Below are 20,488 nucleotides of genomic sequence, written 5' to 3'. Positions count from 1 at the left end.
TTCAGGAGGCGTACGAAATAGGGCCCGATGAAATGGAACCGTGGCCAGTGGTGCTTCCGCTCGGCCTCCTGACGCGGGCGTCGCTTGTTGCTCAATCCGCTCGGATTGCGCCTTCTGTTTTTGTTGTTCCACAAGCTTAGCTGCTCTTGCCTCGATCAGAGCATCGAGCTCCTCCGTGGAGAGCATCACCGTATGCGGTCGTCCAGCTTCGTCCATTGCTTCCACTCGGATGCAGGTGCGTTCCCACAGACGGCGCCAATTTGATCCTGTCCGAACACTGAATCAATGGACGCTGGGCACGTGGCGCTCTCCGAACTGATGACGCGGATCTCCGGTCAGTCGTAGGGATCTCCGACGAACCTGCAAGGAAGTCGGGCCGGGAAGGGGTTCCCGGTGATGACCCTCCGACACTCAAGTCAGGCAAGAGGAAACTAGGAAGTGGCTTCGAATATCAGAGAATGCGTACCTCCGGCGAAGTGTGAGGAACCTTATATAGAGCTGTGAAGAAGTTTATGCACACATACTGAGGTGAATACGTGTCCTCTTACCATACCTCAGTGTGGGCTTGTCAGAGGAGCTTGCCTGACACCATACTGCTACAGTCCGAGCACCTCTCTGATGGGACAGTAGAACCTTCCGTCATAGGCTTTTGCGTATGGGTTAGTCGTCGAACACGCTTGTTGTCAGAAGATGTCCCCCGATGTTTCCCTAGTCCTTTTGTCTCTTCTGTTCCCGCGCCGAGCGTCTGGCAGCTCGGCAGTCCCATCACGTCCGATCGGACATAGGTACTGATCCGCTCGAGAGATTCCAAGTCGAGTGCTCGGATAAAACTGTTCACAGCATTACTGCTTTATGCCTCGGCCGAGCGGGCTACCCGCTCAGCCTGGCGACCCTGTTCACTATGAGCGTCGGACACCCGACTCCCCGTCGGGTTGTCTTGCTTCTGCTTAGTCCCCGTTCGGCTGGTCGGCCCCCCTTTTTCGGTCGTCCGTTTGACCTTTGACCTCCACGTGGCGTTGACTTCCCTCCAAGGGGGTCCCCCGTCATTACTGCCGGATCAACACATATATGCATAAATCAAAATGTGACACGATTATGGCCCCCCATAAACTACGATCTTCTCAAGCCAATGAGAAGAGCGATGAGTCCACCTAGGTCAAAGCAACTTCTCCAAGCGCTCCCTTTGTCGTCGTGTGTTGTTGTCCTTCCTTCCTTCCTTTTCACCAATCATCTAGTAGACTAACTCCTTTCTAATTTGTACATTACAAAATCTAAAGAAACTCGATTTACATTCGAGTGTAATCTAAAATTACAACTAGAATGAAAGGGATGAAGGCATGACACGCAGGTCGTATTATGAATTACAACAACACACACAACCACATAGGGGGTTCAAGGGCCATAACCATGCACCATGTCATATATATTCACAATATATTTACGATATAAATTTACTATGATTGTAATAATAAATTACAAGCCACAACGCCACGGCGGTCCCGCTAGCCGGTTAGCAGGCGGGGGTCAAGGGGCAGCGCCCCTTGCGGGGTTAGGGGGCAGCGCCCCCGAAACAAAATTAATTTTGTATACTCATTTATGAGTTGCTGCCATGCTCGAGACCCTACTACCCTGAAGACCGACTATGTTTCGTTCTGAACAAAACACCTTTGGCTGAGACCTTGTTGGTCACATACCAACTATGTTTCGTTCTCAACAAAACACTAATTTTTGGCCGAAACTCATAATTTTGCAGATCATAATAAACCTATCATGCTTTTCTATATCACATATAAAACTCTAAAACTTAGTATATCCCTTCCCAAGTGGCTCTGATACCACTGTAAGGAAATATGTTGCTAAACACGCAAACGCGCAGCGGAAAAACATATTTCTTCCAGAAGATCCATGCGAAGGGAAAGAGAAATTCCTACATATACTAAGTTTTCTAACATAGCATGAGAGATTATACCTTTGGTGAATGCTCACGGACGTCTCCCGACAGCTCGGATCACAGCACGATCTCACGTTCGCGCATCTACGGCATCCACACGAACAAGCGTTCGTTTGTCTCACAAACTCACAAGATGGAGAAAGGTTGTGCTAGCAACCTATGGAGTGGATTTCAGACAAGAGAGGAGAGGAGCAATGAGAATGAAGATCTAAGCTAAAATGAAGAGAAAAATACTTAAGTATTTTCATCCAATGAAAACACTTAAGTATTTTCATCCAATGAAAACACTTAATTAGCATTAATAGCCTTAATGAGCATTTACACTCCATTAAGGACCACACACTTGTAACTCCTCATTTCAAATTCAATTTCGAAAATTGAATCAAATGAATCATTAAATTTTGAAATTCAATGAATATCTCATTAATCCTCACTTGAGTCTAACTCAAGTCTCCTCACTTGAGTCTAATTCAATCGAGTCTTACTCAATTAATCTCATACTATTCAAATTCAATGAATCATATTTCATTAATTTGAATTAACTCCTTGAGTCTAATTTGAATTGGACTTAATCCAACAATTAGATCCAATTGAGTCTAACTCAATAAGTCTAATTCAAATAAGACTTAATCCAATGATTCATCATATGAACTCATCTCCAAATCTACTTGTTTTTTATGTGTGACCCAATAGGTTCTTGTAATGTTGGCAATATACCTAAATCAACATTTAGATACATAAGCAATGAGTGACATCTAGCAAGGCATCATTGCTATCCAAGTAATGAGAAAGTCGAGATCCGACCTAACCTGTCTGTGACTATTATCTTGTATTATTTTGTCCCTCTATCCTTGATATCTAAGTTGATCAATAAGGCATAGACCGTGTCATCCTCTTATCAACCTTTGTGTTTCTTGATCTCTAAGTAGACATGCTCAATCAAATAAGCTCAATATCTCATATTGACTCATTTACGCATAGTCATGCTTTCTTGTGTCCTACTAATCAAGAGGCCCACAAATATCGCTTCCGTCATATGGAAGGGATAGATCTCATCTACATCACTCACATCCCTCCGCATAATTCGTTACATACCCAGTGATCGACTTTATTGTCCACCTTGTTACAGGTGACGTTTGTCGATACCAAAGTACACAACTCCTTATGTAGGGAACCATAGTGACTTCAGGTCTAAGGACTATTCATACCAATAGTCACATGAGAATGTTTATGACACTCATATAATGATCCATGAAATATTTTCATGGCGGGTCATTCAGTATATATTCTCTAATATATACCCATGTGTCAACTTGATACCTCATATCCATGACTTGTGAGATTAAGTTATCCGTTGACATACATGTTAGTCTCAATGCATTAATATTGTCCTTGTATATTAATGTCTGACTATGAATAGTTTAGAGTAGTGTTCTATATATATCTACATATCTCACTATCAATTCAACTAATTGATATATTATAGATAAGAACATACTACCCAAGGACATTATTATACTTATTCAATCGGCACTGAACTGAAATAAATATAATAACCAACTTTACCTTTTATTAATAATGATATATGATACAAAATGAGCCATTTACAATCATCTCATAATTGGTATTAGGGTTAACACTAACAACTTAATGGTCCCCTCCAAGCTGTATCCAAACATTTTGTTTGTCCGACCGACCAACATTTGATTGAGGCTTCAAGAGTGCAGGTACTCCACTCTAAAGGCTTCCCGCCGATCAGGCTCTACTTCCTTATACTTGTCAAATTTAGCTTTGGAGGCCTCCAGTTCAGCTTTCAAAGCATTCAGCTTGGTGTCCTTCTCATTAATGATCCTCTGATGTTCCCCTAGCTGAAGTTCTTGCGCCACCTATTCGGCCATTTGGCCAACCTATTTGGCCAACAGAGTGGCTTCCGTCTCTACAAGCTTCTTTGTCAGGGCTCAGACCTCTTTATTTTTGATGTCCAAGTCCTCGATGGCTCTGAGTTTCCTGTATTGGTCGAGTTGATGCATGATTTAGAATTTTAGGCCTGCTTTGTTAACTTTTTGAGTTGGATGGCTTAGTTGTGTTTTCTGTTCTTCTCCACAGTAAGCGCTCACTCGGACCCCAAAAGCTACTCTCAAACTGGTTCTCCAAGTCCTCCTTTAGCTGAGCTACCTCAGCAGACAACAGCTCAACAGAAGCTCGAGAGGTACCTGTTCCCCCAGCCAAATCTTGTGATTGCTTGCGCTCATGACTTAGCTCGTCTAGCCTTTGGCATATGGCCAAACTGCTCACCTAGAATTGTTAAAATCAAAGGACGGTCAGGTGGAGCACACAGGAAAACATAAATGTTTAAATACTAAGTAGACTTGCCCTAGTGGAATTTTGACTAAAGTGGTCGGTCAGTTCCTCAGATGGAATTGTCGTCACTCGGGCTTTGGTGTCCGTCTAGGTTTGGGCCAAGGGACCTTGAATTCTAATTTTGTACTTGGGGGAGCCTGGCTCATTAGGGTATGGATGACGTCATTCGTCTGTAGGTAGCCTGAGGTCGGTCATGATGTGCTTGTGCGTGTCCAAGCCAATGGGCTCCGAGCTACACTTTCTTTTTGATTTGGATAGAGGGGTTGAACATATCATGCAGAGAGGGGGCATTCATTCATTTGGTGGGGGCATTAGATAAGATATAGTTTGACCGATGATAGCGCCGGTCGAAAACTCAATCAAAGAAGGAGCTCAATCAGATGAAGAGGGGAGTGGACCAACCGGCTACTCTCGTGGGAACTGTGGAGGTAGAGCTTTCTCCCCGGACAAAAGGTGAGCATATGGTCAACGTGGCAGTAGATGTTTGTGGAGCAGATGTCACCGATCAGGGAGGAGTTGCTGGGTAGGGTTGTTTACGACGCTAGCATTGGATCAACAGCTCAAGGTGTTGGAGTGTTTACTTAAAAGTTTAGCTTTTGTATACATTTACTTTGAAATAAATAATCACATTGGTCAAATGTTTACATTTATTTGTTAAATGTAATTGATCAATTAATTTATATAGTAGATAACATGGAGTGTGGAGTCACACTTAGAAGATCATGTTGTCGGTTCTCTATAAATTATAAACAGTTGCTCACGACTAAGATGGAAAGGAACAAACCATCAGAATAGACGTAATGTAATTAAGTATTAGTTTATCTTGACTAATAAATTACACTGATACACTTTAAGTGTATTGAGTATGATCATTTAGGTAAGTTCTTTTTGTACTGACTTAGTAAAAGAACTAGACCTTAGTTATTATGGAAGTGTGTGCTCTTAATCCTAATATAATAACAAGCATGTATATTTAATATTTATTTCTTTGACTTATCAAAGGGTGAGGTTTAGCTCGATAAATCAATATGCCCGATAAGTTGGGAAATGATATTACTTATAGTATGTGTTGTTGATTATAGAAGGAATCTGTGTCCTAGTTATCTAGGTTGAGAATGTCCCCAAGAGGAGCTTATAAGGATTGTCATGTTAAATCCTGCAAGTGGACCTAGTCCAACATGACAATAAAGTTGAAGGGTACTACTCTTGGAGCTAGATATTAATTAAATGAGTCGTCAGTAACTCACTTAATTAGTGGGCATTCGTAATCTTAAATACAGGGAGACTAACACACTCATGATAAGAAGGAGCCCATAATGTAATTTGGGATTGGTGTGGTAGTGCGGTAATAACTCTCTAGTGGAATGAGTTATTATCGATGAACTTGAGTTGTGTGTTCGGGGCGAGCACGGGATACTCAAGCTCATCGGAAGGCCAAAACCAATTTCTCCTCTAGGTCCCTGTTGTAGCCTCAATAAAGCCTCAAGTCCATCCAAAGAAAAGCCTATCTTGGTGTCCAAGAAGGGGCCGGTTCATTGCTTGGTGACCAAGCAATGGCCAGCCACATATTCTCTAGAAGTGGCCGGCCCTTGCCTTGGGCAAGGGGGTCGGCTGCAATATTTAAATTAGGAAGGTTGTTTTTGAATTTTTAAATCTCCTCAGATATTTACAATTTGTAAAAAGAGATATTTTAAAAATTTATAAAATTTTCCTAATTTAAATTAGGCCACAAGGTTTTAAAAGAGAGTTGTAAAATTTATAAAACTTTCTTTTAAAAAGAAATATTATTAGAGATGTTTTAAATTTTAAAACTTGGTTTTAAATTTTAAAACTTTCCTTTTAATATCCACATTAGAAAAAAAAAAAAGTTTGTAAAATTTTATTAGAAGTTTTCTTCTTTTAAAATTTTATAAAAAAAATTTCTTTCTTTCCCTTTTAATAAGTGGCAGGCCACCTTGCTTGGTGCCTAAGCAAGGAGCCGGTCAAATAATTAAACATCAACAAATAGTTGTTTAATTAATAAATCAATCTAGGATTGATTAATTAAAATGAAAGAAAAAGAAAAAAAAATTAAAAGGAAATAGGAATGAGTCTAATTTTTATAAAACTCTTTCCATAATTTTCCGTTGGGAAACTAATATAAAAAGGGGGGAAGGGGAGGCCTTAAAAACATAACAATTGATATTGTGTTGTTGGAGATCATCAAGTGGCCGGCCCCTCTCCCTCTCTTCCCTTTGCTCTCTTTTGCTCCTTTGTGGTGGTGGTGGCCGAATTCTAGAGAAGGAGGAGAAGCTTTCCGGGTGGTGTTCGTCTTGGAGGATCGTCGCCCACACGACGTCTAAGAGGAGGCGAGGGATACGGCAGAAGATCTCGAGGTTTTTAGCATACAAGGAAGAGGTATAACTAGTATTTAATTCCGCATCATACTAGTTAATTTTTCTTTGTATAAATACCAAATACAAGAGGCATTCGATTCTTGTTTTTCGAATTTAATTTCGATGTTGTGTTCTTTTTCTTTTTCCCTTGTGATTTGATTGTTCCTTTTAGTTAACCTAGAGTTATATAAGGAAATTAAATATTAACTTTCCTTAAAAGGTTTTGTCTAGTCGGTGGTGGTTGCTCCCATATCCAAGAAGGCCAAGTGCCTCGCCATGCAGCACTGGAAGCCAATTTTGGAAACTAATATTTAATTAAATTTATAACCTAGGTGATTTGGATCAAACGTGTTAAGTTCTGCAGGAGATCCAAATCTAAACCTAAAAGAACATATAAGTTAAACTTGAAATCAAACGTGTTAAGTTCCGCAGGAGATACAAGTTTAACTTAAAAGAACACATGGTAGCTAGGAAAGGTTCAGATCATGTACAAAATTTTTGTACAGTGGAGTCATTGGGTTTTCCGAGTAGCAACCAACATAAGGAAGGGCGCTCTGGGGGCAACTTCTCATTGTTGGCAGCGGCATCACTCCCCGCTAATTGACTTGCTCCTTCTTCACTAGTCGGCCCTTTAGAGGGTCCAACCGATAGGAGCCCGTGACTCTCCAACTCGGCCACTCTATGAATTTCGAGTTCCTCATCGGTCAACTAGGTGGATTCACTTAAAAAATCCTTTCACATTACTTTAGCTATAAAAAGGGAAAGGAAATCAGTTAGATTCAAAAATAACAGATGGAAGAATCTCTCACCGAAAGAGTCAGGCAACCGAGCACAAATGGGACTTAGCCCAAACATATATAACACGCTCTAAAGCAGGAACTTATCGATATGATACTTTAAGCTAGTCAGTTGAGTAGTGACTCCAAGGTAGACCGGCTCCCATCTATATTTACCCAGCTCGAGAGGATTGTGTAGGATCGGAAAGAATGCTAGAGGGGGGTGAATAACGATCGTCAAAAAACTTGAATTAAAACAAAGTTACGTAGCAGAAAACGGAAGAAACAAACAATGCTAACATAAGAATTATCTGGGCGCCTGAAACGAGTCTGGGTGCCCGGATTGCCTAGGCGCCCTCGGCAGCCACTGGGCAAGCCTGCTCCAAGCGATTGGACCAGCACCAAGTGCCTGTACTCCTTTCGGGTGCCTGGACCCCTTTCAAGTGCTCGGACCTCTTCCGGGCGCCCGAACCCTTTTCTTCAACATCTTCCACCTGCAAGAAAAGGTTAGTCCATGCAATCAAAAGATATATTTACCCTGCAAAATAGAATTAGCATAACATGATAAAATGTGAGTATTAATTAGATCATGTCTTCACGAAACCAGGACCTAGTTAAGATCTTAACTTAAGTTTTCTAAATGGACCTAAGTTGGATCGACTCCCACAGTTCCCTCAACGGGAAACGTGTCCTCACTAGATCACTCCTTCAGTTGCTTACCTTCACTTACCACTTGCAGTCACTTGACTTGCCTCTGACATACCACGTCTTCCCGCCAATTGCCAGGTCAACAGACCCAACTGGACTTCGACCAATTGTTAGGGTACGCGGACCCAACTGGACTTCTCGCCAGATATCGGGCCCTGTGGACCTATCTGGACTTCCCACTAGCTATCGGGCCCCGCAGACCTAGCTGGATTTCCCACCAGCTATCGAGCCCCACGAACCTAGCTGGATTCAGCTTGGTGTCAAGTCCTTCAGACCAGTCAACTCTTGCACACTTGGTAGAAGTGTTAGATAAATGACACATCTAACTTTAACTTATTTGTTGTACATCAAAGTCAATCAAAGTCAGACAGTTAGTGCAACCTGCACCAACAAATTAGGTAATTCTATTTGCTAATCGGTCGGGAACATTGCCCAGTCGGGGAGTCGGAGGTAAAAATAATGGGACTTCCAACTCTTATTGGATGACACCATTTTGTCAAAAGACACAGCGCCCACCTAGGCTTGGAAAAGAAAGACGTCTAGCTCAGATTATTTTGGGTAATAGAAATAATAAAAAAATGAATAAATGTAGTGGGATTTGGTACAAACAGAATAGTATCACGACTTGATATAGTAACCTAAAAGAGTTAGGTAATAGTTGCTGGAGAAGAATGTGGAAATATTTACAAACTTTAAAAAAAATGAATATAGTGAAAAACGGAGGCCAACATAGAGTTGATCCTTGAAAAAAGAGAGAAAATTGGTCGGAGGTGTGTGAGGACGGGCATACGCCAAGGGAATGACAATTTGATGATCGGAAGGAATATTGTACGTGAGTTTCATTTGGTCCACTTCATCTCCATTGAAGTCAGATGAAGTAGAAGTGTGTCATAAACTATCACGCCCCAAAGGAGTCCCTGGTAAAGAAAAATCCGGTAGCATCTCCCCTATACCGGTGACAATCTAAAGCATGAATACATCATAAATAAAATACATCAGTCCACACGGCTAGAATATACACAACTATGCAGTTAAATATATTAAATAGCTCACACGGCTGTACTAAAAATACAACCACGCAGTTATATATATTAAACAACCCACACGGCTACGCTAAAAGCACAGCAGGAAAATAAACGGGAAGCCCATACAACCAAAACAACACAATGTGTGTCGGCATGGCTTAAACACAAATACAACACCAAAACAATAAAATAGTCACATGGCTAAACATTAATATAAAGCTAAATCAATAAAGAATATATATAAAGAAATCAAGAGAGAGGTAAATCATCTTCTGATGTGACGTGGGACCAGCAGTCAGGATACTCCAAGTGACACGACATATCTATGTGCTAACCTGAAAACAACATGAAAAATAAGGGGTAGTGAGTTCAACAACTCAGCGGGTATCAAGCGGACATGCATAGTAAAATATAACTATTAATAATAATCATAGAGTACAGTCTTCTGACTAATAACAGGAAATGAAAAATTGAATAACAGAAGAAACTGTACTCACCAGGACCTCCTATCCGAACATAAGGGTGTGAACCTCACCAACAGATGCAGGGCCTGTTGGAACCCCAAGGTGTTTTGATGTGATCAAACAAGCTAAGTTAGGTCCTGCGTTTGTTTAAACCTTGTGCCTAAGTGTGCAGGAGCTTAGGAACACAGGAAGTAGAGCGGAAGACGCGGCTAGCGAGAAGGACGTCACGGGAGAGAGCCGACGGGCTCGGTGTGTCTGAGGGACGAGGTGTCCGCGGAAGAGTACACCGGTGGATGAGAAGAACGTGCGCGGCGTTCGAGGGATGAGAAACCGGGAAGGAAGGCTGCTCGAGGAGAAGGCCGAAACATGGGTTCGGGTGAGCCCTATTCCGGAAGGCCGAAATCACCCAAGCTAACGGAGCCGGAGCGAACAGACCCGGAACGAAACGAGCTAAACCGGAGCAATGGAACCGGACCACAAAAAGTCAACAAAGTTGACTTGAGGGGTCCGGGCGCCCGGAATCATTCCGGGCGCCCTGGGCTCTATTGAGGGTCCGGGCACCCGGAGATGACTTTTGACCAGGATCGCGTCAAACACGATCTGATCGTTGGGGGATAAGATTTTATCCCCCCCAGGGCGCCCGGAACCCCTTCCAGGCGCCCGGACCAGTACTATAAATATAGTTCTGGTCTGCACAGATAAAACAACTAACTAGTAATCAATTCCTTCTGTGCTTTCAATTCTGTTCTTTTCATTTGTGCTGTCAACGTTGTAAAGAGGCTACTCCGCCCAGAGGAAAATCAGATAGTGCGCTACATTCCTTGGATTAGCAATCCCCTGATTGCAAACCAAGTAAAACTCTGGTGTCTGCTTTTCTTTACTTAGTCTCTTTTATTTATTTATTACAAGTGTTCATTATATAGTTGAAATCCGAGAAAGGTTCGAGTTTTATTTTATAGGGCAATTCACCCCTCCCCTCTTGCCGGCCTCCAAAGGGACCAACAAGTGGTATCAGAGCAAGGCGCTTCAGGAGGACTAACCGCCGATCGAAGCAACAAGATTGCCGGACCAAGCATCGTTCCACCAAAATTCGAGGGGAACTTCGCAGACTGGAAGCGTCGTATGGAGGTATTCCTAAAAACAGATTTTGAAATTCGGTTTATTATGAAATATGATTTTGTAGCTCCAATAGATAAAGATGGAAAAGAAAAAGAAGAGAGCGATTGGACAAAGAAGGAGCAGAATGAGTCAGTAGCAAACAGCCGTGCGGAACATCACCTGCTGAAGAGGTCAACCGCATCGGAAACTATTTATCTGCTAAAGAACTTTGGGAGAAGTTCTTGGAACTCCACGAAGGCACGTCCGAAGCAAAGCTCGCTAGAAGGGACATCCTCCGCAACAAACTGATGAATATCCGTCTGGAGAAAGGTGAGAAAGTAGCCGGTCTACATGCAAAGGTAAAAGAACTAGTTACTGGTCTCGAAAACCTTGGTGAAACGGTAACAAACCGGGACACTATACGCTACGCGCTCAACGCGTTTCCAAGAACTCCGGAGTGGACATCAATCGTCGATGCTTACTACATCTCAAAAGACCTGGAGGTAAGTACTTTAGAAGAGTTGTTTTCTACCCTTGAATTACACGAAACTAGATATGCAGAGATATCAAAGGACACAACCCAGACTATGGCGCTGAACGCAACCAACAAGGATGAACCCGAGTCAGACTCCGAAGACGATCAAGAAGCGTACATGGTAAGAAACTTTAAAAAGTTTTTTAGATCTAATAAATTTAAAATGCAGAATAAAAAGAATCAAAAAGGTAGAAGAAAGGTACGGTGCTACCAATGTCAGAAGGAGGGACACCTAAGAGAAGACTGCCCAGAACTCAAGAAGGTCAAAATGAAGACACCCAAGAAACACAACCTAAAAGCAACTTGGGATGACACTTCTTCATCTGAATCAGAAGCTCAAGAATATGCGGGGATTGCACTGATGGCAAGCCACGAAGGACAAAGTACATCAGAACCCAGCATCGATGAAGGGGGAGCAACCTCAGATGGAAGTAGCGAAGCAGGGGGAGATTCAGGCTTCAAGTCTGATATGGTAAGTGAGGTATGCCTCTTACCCCCTGATGAACTTTACTTTGGTATCAAAGCTATGACTAAATCCATGTATAAATTAGAAAATAAAAATGCCAAATTAGAAAATGAAATTTTAGAAACAAAGAGAATTTTGGCAAAATCATGTCTTATAGAGGATTTTGAAAAATTGAAAATGAAAAACTAAAAGAAGAAATAGAAAGATTGAAAAAATCTAATGGTTCAAATATTTCTACTTTTAGAAATTATAGAGGTTTAAATTGGTATTATAGATTTCATCAAAGTCAAATTAGAAATATATCAAAAATCTATATATCTAGGAAATACTTGGTTAATCCTGTAGGTAGGAACCTCTATTGGGTTCCAAAAATCTATTTAATTTAGAATTAAAATTAGACTTAGCATTTTCAGCAAGGAAATTAAACAACTAATTTCTTTATGAGGCTTTGTCTAAGGAAGTGGTTGTTGCTCCAATAACCAAGAAGGCCTAGTGCCTCGCCATGACCTGGAAGCCAAGTATCGAAATGAAAAGTTTAATTGACTAACTGAAAAAGCATTAATTTAAATTACTTAATGCTTTAAAAGAGTTATTCAATTTGTGTTAGAAAATATTTAAAATTTTTAACTTAACTTAGAAATTTTTTATTATCTTAGAAATTTTTATGAAAATTGACTTAGATTTTTTATATAAAAGTTAACTTAGAGTTTTTTTTTTATAATATTGCCTTATCATTTTTTTTTTTTTTTTTGACTTAGAATTGCTTCTTATGAATATTCACTTAGAATTCTTTTAATTAGAAAAATTTTTTTGGGGGAATGCTGAGATTAGTTTTAAACTTAAATTTATTTATGACTGTTCTTATCTGAAAATTTTTTTTTTTTCGAACGAAAAATTCTGAAGAGAGTCTTTACTTAGACATTATTAAATATTTTACACTTAAAAGGGGGAGAAGTATGTTTGAATTTACCTTAGACTTGTTTATAACCCCAATTTTTATGTGATCAAAGGGGGAGAAGTATGTTAAGTCTAGGGGGAGGTTATATAATTTTTCATTAGAAAAATACTTGGACTTATTTAAATATAAATTGTTTTTATTGCATATGTTTACCCTAACTTAACTTGGGTTGCTCACATCAAAAAGGGGGAAATTGTTGGAACCCCAAGGTGTTTTGATGTGATCAAACAAGCTAAGTTAGGTCCTGCGTTTGTTTAAACCTTGTGTCTAAGTGTGCAGGAGCTTAGGAACACAGGAAGTCGAGCGGAAGACGCGGCTAGCGAGAAGGACGTCACGGGAGAGAGCCGACGGGCTCGGTGCGTCCGAGGGACGAGGTGTCCGCGGAAGAGTACACCGGTGGACGAGAAGAACGTGTGCGGCGTTCGAGGGACGAGAAACCGGGAAGGAAGGCTGCTCGAGGAGAAGGCCGGAACATGGGTTCGGGTGAGCCCTATTCCGGAAGGTCGAGATCACCCAAGCTAACGGAGCCGGAGCGAACAGACCCGGACCGAAACGAGCTAAACCGGAGCAGTGGAACCGGACCACAAAAAGTCAACAAAGTTGACTTGAGGGGTCCGGGCGCCCGGAATCATTCCGGGCGCCCGGAGCTGACTTTTGACCAGGATCGCGTCAAACACGATCTGATCGTTGGGGGATAAGATTTTATCCCCCCCAGGGCGCCCGGAACCCCTTCCAGGCGCCCGGACCAGTACTATAAATATAGTTCTGGTCTGCACAGATAAAACAACTAACTAGTAATCAATTCCTTCTGTGCTTTCAATTCTGTTCTTTTCATTTGTGCTGTCAACGTTGTAAAGAGGCTACTCCGCCCAGAGGAAAATCAGATAGTGCGCTACATTCCTTGGATTAGCAATCCCCTGATTGCAAACCAAGTAAAACTCTGGTGTCTGCTTTTCTTTACTTAGTCTCTTTTATTTATTTATTACAAGTGTTCATTATATAGTTGAAATCCGAGAAAGGTTCGAGTTTTATTTTGTAGGGCAATTCACCTCTCCCCTCTTGCCGGCCTCCAAAGGGACCAACAGGGTCATCAGACCAAATACATAATGTATCCTGTATGCATGTCAAACATATGCATCCACCAAAATACAACATCCAAAATGCAGTAATCATAAGCAATAAATATAATCCATTCATATGATGCAAATAACATGGTCACCCTTGACGCCAGTCAGCCATCTCACACACGATAGTGAGACCGAGTGGGTAGGGTTATGACAACTGTGCACTCTGCCATCACTACTCCTGAGTGACCGAGTGGACAGGATGTTGTTGGAGTATACATATCCTCCTACCCCAAACAGAGTGGGGGAGTCAAAGCTCTCATCTCCCTGTGTCATAGTCAAGAGGAGGGATCCCTGCCCGCTACCACACTGTAGTCAACACTACCCATAAGCGGGCCAGCGGAGCCTGACAGAGCAAAACTACCACACACCTTGCCTGATAAACCACTAACCCATGAGTGGGTGTGTGTGCAGATCATGTAACTGGCGATATGCTCAATAATAATGGAGTTGACAATAACTCAGCGTGCAATCATGCAAGATGGTGCATGACACTAAGCTTGTAAATCCTAAAAATACCAACCTCCTCATAATGTGTACCAAAAAGGAACCCAAGTCCATAACAATAATCTAGGTACACATGTCAAATAGTAAACCTAGGTACACATGCCAAGTAGTAAACCTAGGTACACATGTTAAGTAATAAACAAGGTACACATGCCAAGTAATAAACAAGGTACACATATCAAGTATAAACTAGTAGCCAGACCTGTATCTGGTAATGCACTGTATGTCACTACATAAGTACACAATGCAAGAAACAGAAAGACATAATCATAAATGCATAACAGGTAAAAGTATGAGCATACTATAGGTATCAAGTAGTGACATACCAAGCAGATATAAACATAACTATTACTACTAGTTATAACCTACTAAACATATCAGAATAACAATATCAAAAGATAAGTCAAAGGTACCCGCCTTTATCTGTCGATCGTGCTAACAATCCCACTTTGAGATGCTCGTCTCGAATCAACGTCCTGCAAATCATATGATAAACAGATTTAGCTACTTACATATGAATTAAATAGCTAAATCAAATTTCCAAACCTATTTTGGATAATCCGTATTAAAATATAATCATTAATTAACCCTAATTAATGATTAACCTCAATTAATTCCCTTTTTCCTTCATATCCATCATCAATCGTTTATTCCCCTCATTAGATTAGATTTATACATGAATCATCTCTAATCAAAAAATCAAACCCCTCATGAATCAACTACACTTAATTCATATAAGTATTGACTAACCCTATTTCATAATCCATCACAACAATACTCGATTAACATCACCATCCATTGTGAACTCATATGTTAATCCAAACCACATCAGATTAACGAATTCCACATCTATACTCATCCAAATCAATTCATTGTATCAACCACTAAGTATCATAAATCCAACATACATAATCCATCACATGATCAGTAGTCATCTACCAATTAAATCTTTATTCAACTTAGATTAACAATTCTAGCCATGTCACCAACCAATCTGGATATAAATTCAAGCATAAATTAATCCAAAACTCACCTAATTTTGTACACTCTTCTGTTGACTTACAGCCGAAGCAATAATTGTGAGAACTTATGGCTGAAGGATTGTGAAACTACTGTCCTCTATGCCAAGTATCCCAAAACAACACTTACTGACCAGAATTTAGCAGGGTCATATGGTGTTATAGGTTGGATCTGCATCCCATATGCAGATCAGATGAATACCATGGTCGGCACTTGAACAGAAGGAAGAATTGAAACGAAAAAACACAGCGTACCTTCTTATGGACGGAAGAGAGGCGACCGAATGTAGGGATGGCAATGGGTTGGATTTGGGTCGGATTTCATATTCTCCGTACCCATACCCATTTATTATATTCATCCCCATACCACCTCCATACCCATCGGGTATTTAACTTTCATCCCCATCCCCATACCCATCGGATGATCGGGTATCCATACCCTACCCATCATCCTATTATTATCTACAATTCTCATTAAAAAAAAATAAAATCTACTCGGAAGAAGACTTACTACTTGTAATTGTGATTCCACTGCTGCTTTTGGATTGACCTTCACACAAACAGGAAACCAAGGGAAGAGCCTCCGCCCGGAGCAGCTTGCACCTTCGTTGAAGGGCGTTCCTGGATGTTGAGGAATTCACAGTTAGCTCTAAAATGTCGATTGAACGACGTTGACACTTATTAAAAAAATAACTAGTAAACTGAAGCATGACTTTTAAAATTAACCGTCAAAAGTGAATGTATGCACCTGCATGTATATTTGTTGTCATATGTCATAGGAGTTAAGTAATGTTTAAACAATGAATGGAACACAACTACACAAGAGTCATCCCTCAACAATTAACTATGGACTTGTTCAACAATTGTGAACAAAGTTTCTTGTATATTTCTTAGAGGGGGGAGAGTGGAAGGGGGAGGGAAAGCTTAGGATTGTTTACATGGGATGACAGAGGAAGCCCTATGTTGCTGAGAAAGAATCTTGACCTATTTCAACTTCCATAGTGTGCTCGTTTCAAAATATACAATCAAAAGGGTTGGTTAGCCTGCATATGCACTTACCTAGCACGCCTAGCCATTTGAACAGCCTTGAGGTGCATTATATTACACAATACACATGCAATGTGATGGCTTATCTAAAAAGCCCCCAAGCAACTACATATTCTACATATATGTGGTCGCCCTGACCGCTTGCTATTAGAACCATACTGTTCAGAATTTGTATGTGTGATCTAAAAATGGATCCAACCCATTAAAATTACTCAGCATGTCACTAAACCTAAACCCTCAAATTAAACACAACCCATTATCAAAATAAAGGCAATCTCTTTATACGAGTGGAGAGACTGGAAAGAGTGCAAGATGGTGAAAAAAAAGATATCATCCCCTCTTGGAGACTTGAAAATGACACGAAGAGTGGAGCAGAGAGTGACTAATAAAAAATCTTGCCAAGTGGAAGTCATTGCCCTCTATCCATTACTAAACTTTTGTGCTCCTCTCTTCATCATGTTGGTCTGACAACAAAATATTCATTTCAAAATTTTTAATGTTGTAACCAATAAAATAGGTAATATTCAAATTCTTTCATCAAGTCAAAATGCCAAAACTATATTTTACATATTTAAGTGTTTGTGGTGAGCATATTATTTAGTGTGATCTCAAAAAACATAATTTACTAGGATTGGGTTACATTTGTTCAGATGTGGAGAATCGCAGAAGAACTTGTTTCAAAACAGCACTATTTACCACTTCTGTCAACTGAAGAAATATAAATCAAGAGTTATATATTTCAAAAATGATATAGAAAATCAAATAATAACTATAATAGGTTATACGGATACAGTAAAGTCAACAAGTTAGATATAAATGAAGAATCTCATAAATCATAAAATGCTAAAGAACATATAACCAGTTATCCACAGTGCTTTTCCATGCAAAATCTCATCAATAATGAATTTATAACCTAAAAATTCTCCAAATATATATTCCATGCAAAATGTAAGCTTCTTCTGATAACTATAGGGATCTAAGTGAGGAATGCTTACCGTGATAAAGTTTCCACAGTTCTGCCCATCAGCTCGCTGGTAGTTGTTTGCTAGATTCCCTTGGATACCAGCAGGGATCTGCTTGTTATCAACTTGTGTTGCAGGAGTTGGTTTCTGAAAAGGTTCAACAGGCTCTCCAGTAGATTTAAAAGCTAGCTTCTGAACAGGTTCAGCAGACTCTCCAACAGATTTAGGAGCCTCACAACTACCAAATAGGTAGCCAAGAGAACTTTGACCCCCTCCGCAGCTAACTCCACGGCCCATTTTCACTTTTCGATCTGCAGATGTACATTTTGTAATGGTAAAAGCTAATTTCACAAATCCTAATCCAACACTCAGAAACGCACAAATCCGAGAAGCACAATAAGAATTAAGACAATGTCAGTTATACTGTAACTTTATGAGATCTATTTTATTTCACAATTTCTGTCAAGATGAAGACTTACTACTTGTATTTTATTTCCAAAATGATACAATTTCTGATACTTTTCTTGGAAGATATGACCTTGCCATTAGTGCAGCTTCTGGAATGCGATATTGCGATTATCATAAAAGTTTCACTATGAGGAATCCACCAAACTTGTAGCTTTGTGATCAACAAAAATATATTAAAATTCACATTATATCCCAAAAGTATATTAGAATTCACATCATATCCCAAAAAAATATAATTCAACAAAAACATATTAAGTATCTATATGTTACTCTTGATTTAATCATATTTAAACATCATTCAAAAAGCAAAATGGATCAGTTTCAACTTTGAACTAATCATAACTTTCTTCATCACTTGATATTGTAGTACCCTGTAAAAATATAAAATAATGAAAAACATAAATAATTGACCCAATAGTATTAAATTTATTGAACTTAAGTTATATTAAAAACTTACCCCATCAACATCAATAGTATCCTCATCATATTCGATTGAAGAGTAATATGCTTTTGTTTCTTGTGAACTTTTAGCTACAAAATTTAATGAAAAAGATAAATCATTATCAGGGATTATAAAAGAAGAATATTTTCATACAAAAAATAATGAAAACTAATTTGCAATTTATATTACCTTGTTTCTCATTTGATAACCAACTTTGAACACACATCAATGTTTCTATGGTTTTCGGATGAAGCCTGCTTCGATGATTACTCACCAATCTACCACTTGTGCTAAATGCAGATTCTGAAGCCACAGTCGATATTGGAATGGCAAGTATATCTCGTGCTAGCCTCATCAAAGTGGGACATTTGGTTCCATTAGTCTTCCACCACTCCAATATGTCAAAATCCACATTTCTCGGCAACACTTTATCTTCTAAATAATGATCTAGCTCGGTCTTCAGATCAGTATTAATGTCACACTCAAGTGCTACTTCTTTATCAAAACTATCCAAAAAATCATCTGTACTTGTATGCAATCTAGTCTCCATTGATCTTTTTTCAACACTAGCATGACCATTATTATCTGTGTATTCCTCAAGCAAATCATAACACATTTTTTGAATCCTTCTAAGAGGTTCTTTAAAGTCAATCTCTCCCTGTGTTCTTTTGAAACAATACTCCACCAACTTTGACTTATATCTTGGATCTAAAATAGTAGCTATTCCCATAATTCCATGAATATTAGACCAATATTTCTCAAATTTGGAAAGCATTCGTTCAACCATAGAAGAAATAACCTTATTAGAAGATGTGACCTACTTTAACAATGAAGCTTTAATTTCACAAACCTTAGGAAAAAAAATATTTGTTGTGGGATACTTTCTTCCAGAAAATATTTCAGTCACAGAATAAAAAACTTTCAATATTTGAGATACTTCTTCTGCTAACAACCACTCCTCCTCTGTTGGAAAACATTTATAAGATGAATCACGAAATCTCAGACGAGCAAACACATCTTTAAAAGATATAGCAGTTATGAGCATCAAATATGTTGAGTTCCAACGGGTTTTACAATCAAGCACCAATTTTTTAACATTCATATTGTGTACTACTATCCGTGCCACATCATCAAACTTTTGCTCTCTTTTAGGTGATGCTCTCCAATATGCAACACTTTCACGAATTTTCTCAACACTAGGTGCAATGACATCCAAACCGTCTTGGACAACTAAATTCAAAATATGAGCAACACAACGCATATGAAATAAAGTCCCTCCTAGCATAAGTGTAGAATGATCAAGTTTATGCAACACATTGTTTATAAGAGAATCATTAGTGGAGCAATTATCAACAGTAATGGTGGATATATTCCTATCAATATTCCAATCCATCATAGACTTAACTATCACATTAGCAAGGACTTCTAAAGTATGTGGAGAGCGAACATAAGCAAACCTATATAATGCAAAAAAATAGTGTAGATATTTAAGTATCTGTTCAATTAAAAACATAAAAAAATATGAAAAATAGTGCATATTTGAGTGACAAACAGAAAGTATACCTCAAAATACGACTTTGCAAAGTCCAATTATCATCTATGAAATGAGCTGTCAAAGCCAAAAATCCCTTCCTCTGATTAGATGCAGTCCACATGTCGGTGGTTAAAGCAATCCTACCTTTATTACATTCCAACAAGCTCAATACTTTTGTCTTTTCATAATCATACAATTTCAATATATCACTCTTAATGGTATTGCGACATGGAACCTTGAACAAAGGTTGAAGACTTGCTAAAAGCTTACGAAATCCATGATGCTCCACTATTGTTAATGGATACTCATGTAAAATTATCATTTCAGCAAGCATGCACCTTGAGGCTTCCTGGTCAAATTGAAAGCCTTTAATAACAAAATCTCCCTTGTTTTTCTCTTTAATTAGTATTTTCTGCCTTATATCACTAACAGTTCGTCTTGGACAAATTTTGAAATGCTCACGTAAATGTGTTGTCCCATGTTTACTATTGCCAGAAAGAGGTTTCTCACAATAATTGCAAATTGCCTTATCCATTTCATTAATTTTATTTCTTCGAAAATGATTCCAAACATCAGATGTTAACTTTCTCGTTCCTATTGCACTAGGAGAAGCATCAGTACTAGGAGAAGCATCAGCAGCAACAGATGTTATATTTGGTTGATCTTGT

The 20,488-nt window shown here is 39.4% G+C and overlaps 1 protein-coding gene across 1 annotated transcript; it reads right to left on the bottom strand.

Annotated features, from left to right (window-relative positions):
• Positions 1–15,919: 15,919 nt before the first annotated feature.
• LOC122002489 (protein SPIRAL1-like 3) lies at positions 15,920–17,719 on the bottom strand. Its single transcript, XM_042557683.1, has 2 exons — positions 17,410–17,719; positions 15,920–15,988 (listed from the first exon to the last, which is right to left on the bottom strand). The coding sequence occupies exons 1-2, from the start codon at positions 17,671–17,673 to the stop codon at positions 15,920–15,922; spliced, it is 333 nt and encodes a 110-aa protein (XP_042413617.1). The 5' UTR covers positions 17,674–17,719.
• Positions 17,720–20,488: the final 2,769 nt, after the last annotated feature.

This window comes from Zingiber officinale, chromosome 1A (assembly GCF_018446385.1).
Source record: "Zingiber officinale cultivar Zhangliang chromosome 1A, Zo_v1.1, whole genome shotgun sequence".
Classification (NCBI taxonomy): domain Eukaryota; kingdom Viridiplantae; phylum Streptophyta; class Magnoliopsida; order Zingiberales; family Zingiberaceae; genus Zingiber; species Zingiber officinale.
The sequence above is the reverse complement of the archived record's forward strand: the minus strand, read 5'-3'. Positions and strand labels throughout refer to the sequence as shown.

What these genes read in the sequence shown, in the direction of transcription:
- LOC122002489 (XM_042557683.1), bottom strand. Translation starts at nt 17,673, where the DNA reads ATGGGCCGTGGAGTTAGCTGCGGAGGGGGTCAAAGTTCTCTTGGCTAC. An exon ending in ACTGTGGAAACTTTATCACG is followed by an intron (nt 15,989 to 17,409) that starts GTAAGCATTCCT and finishes CTCAACATCCAG; the next exon opens with GAACGCCCTTCAACGAAGGT.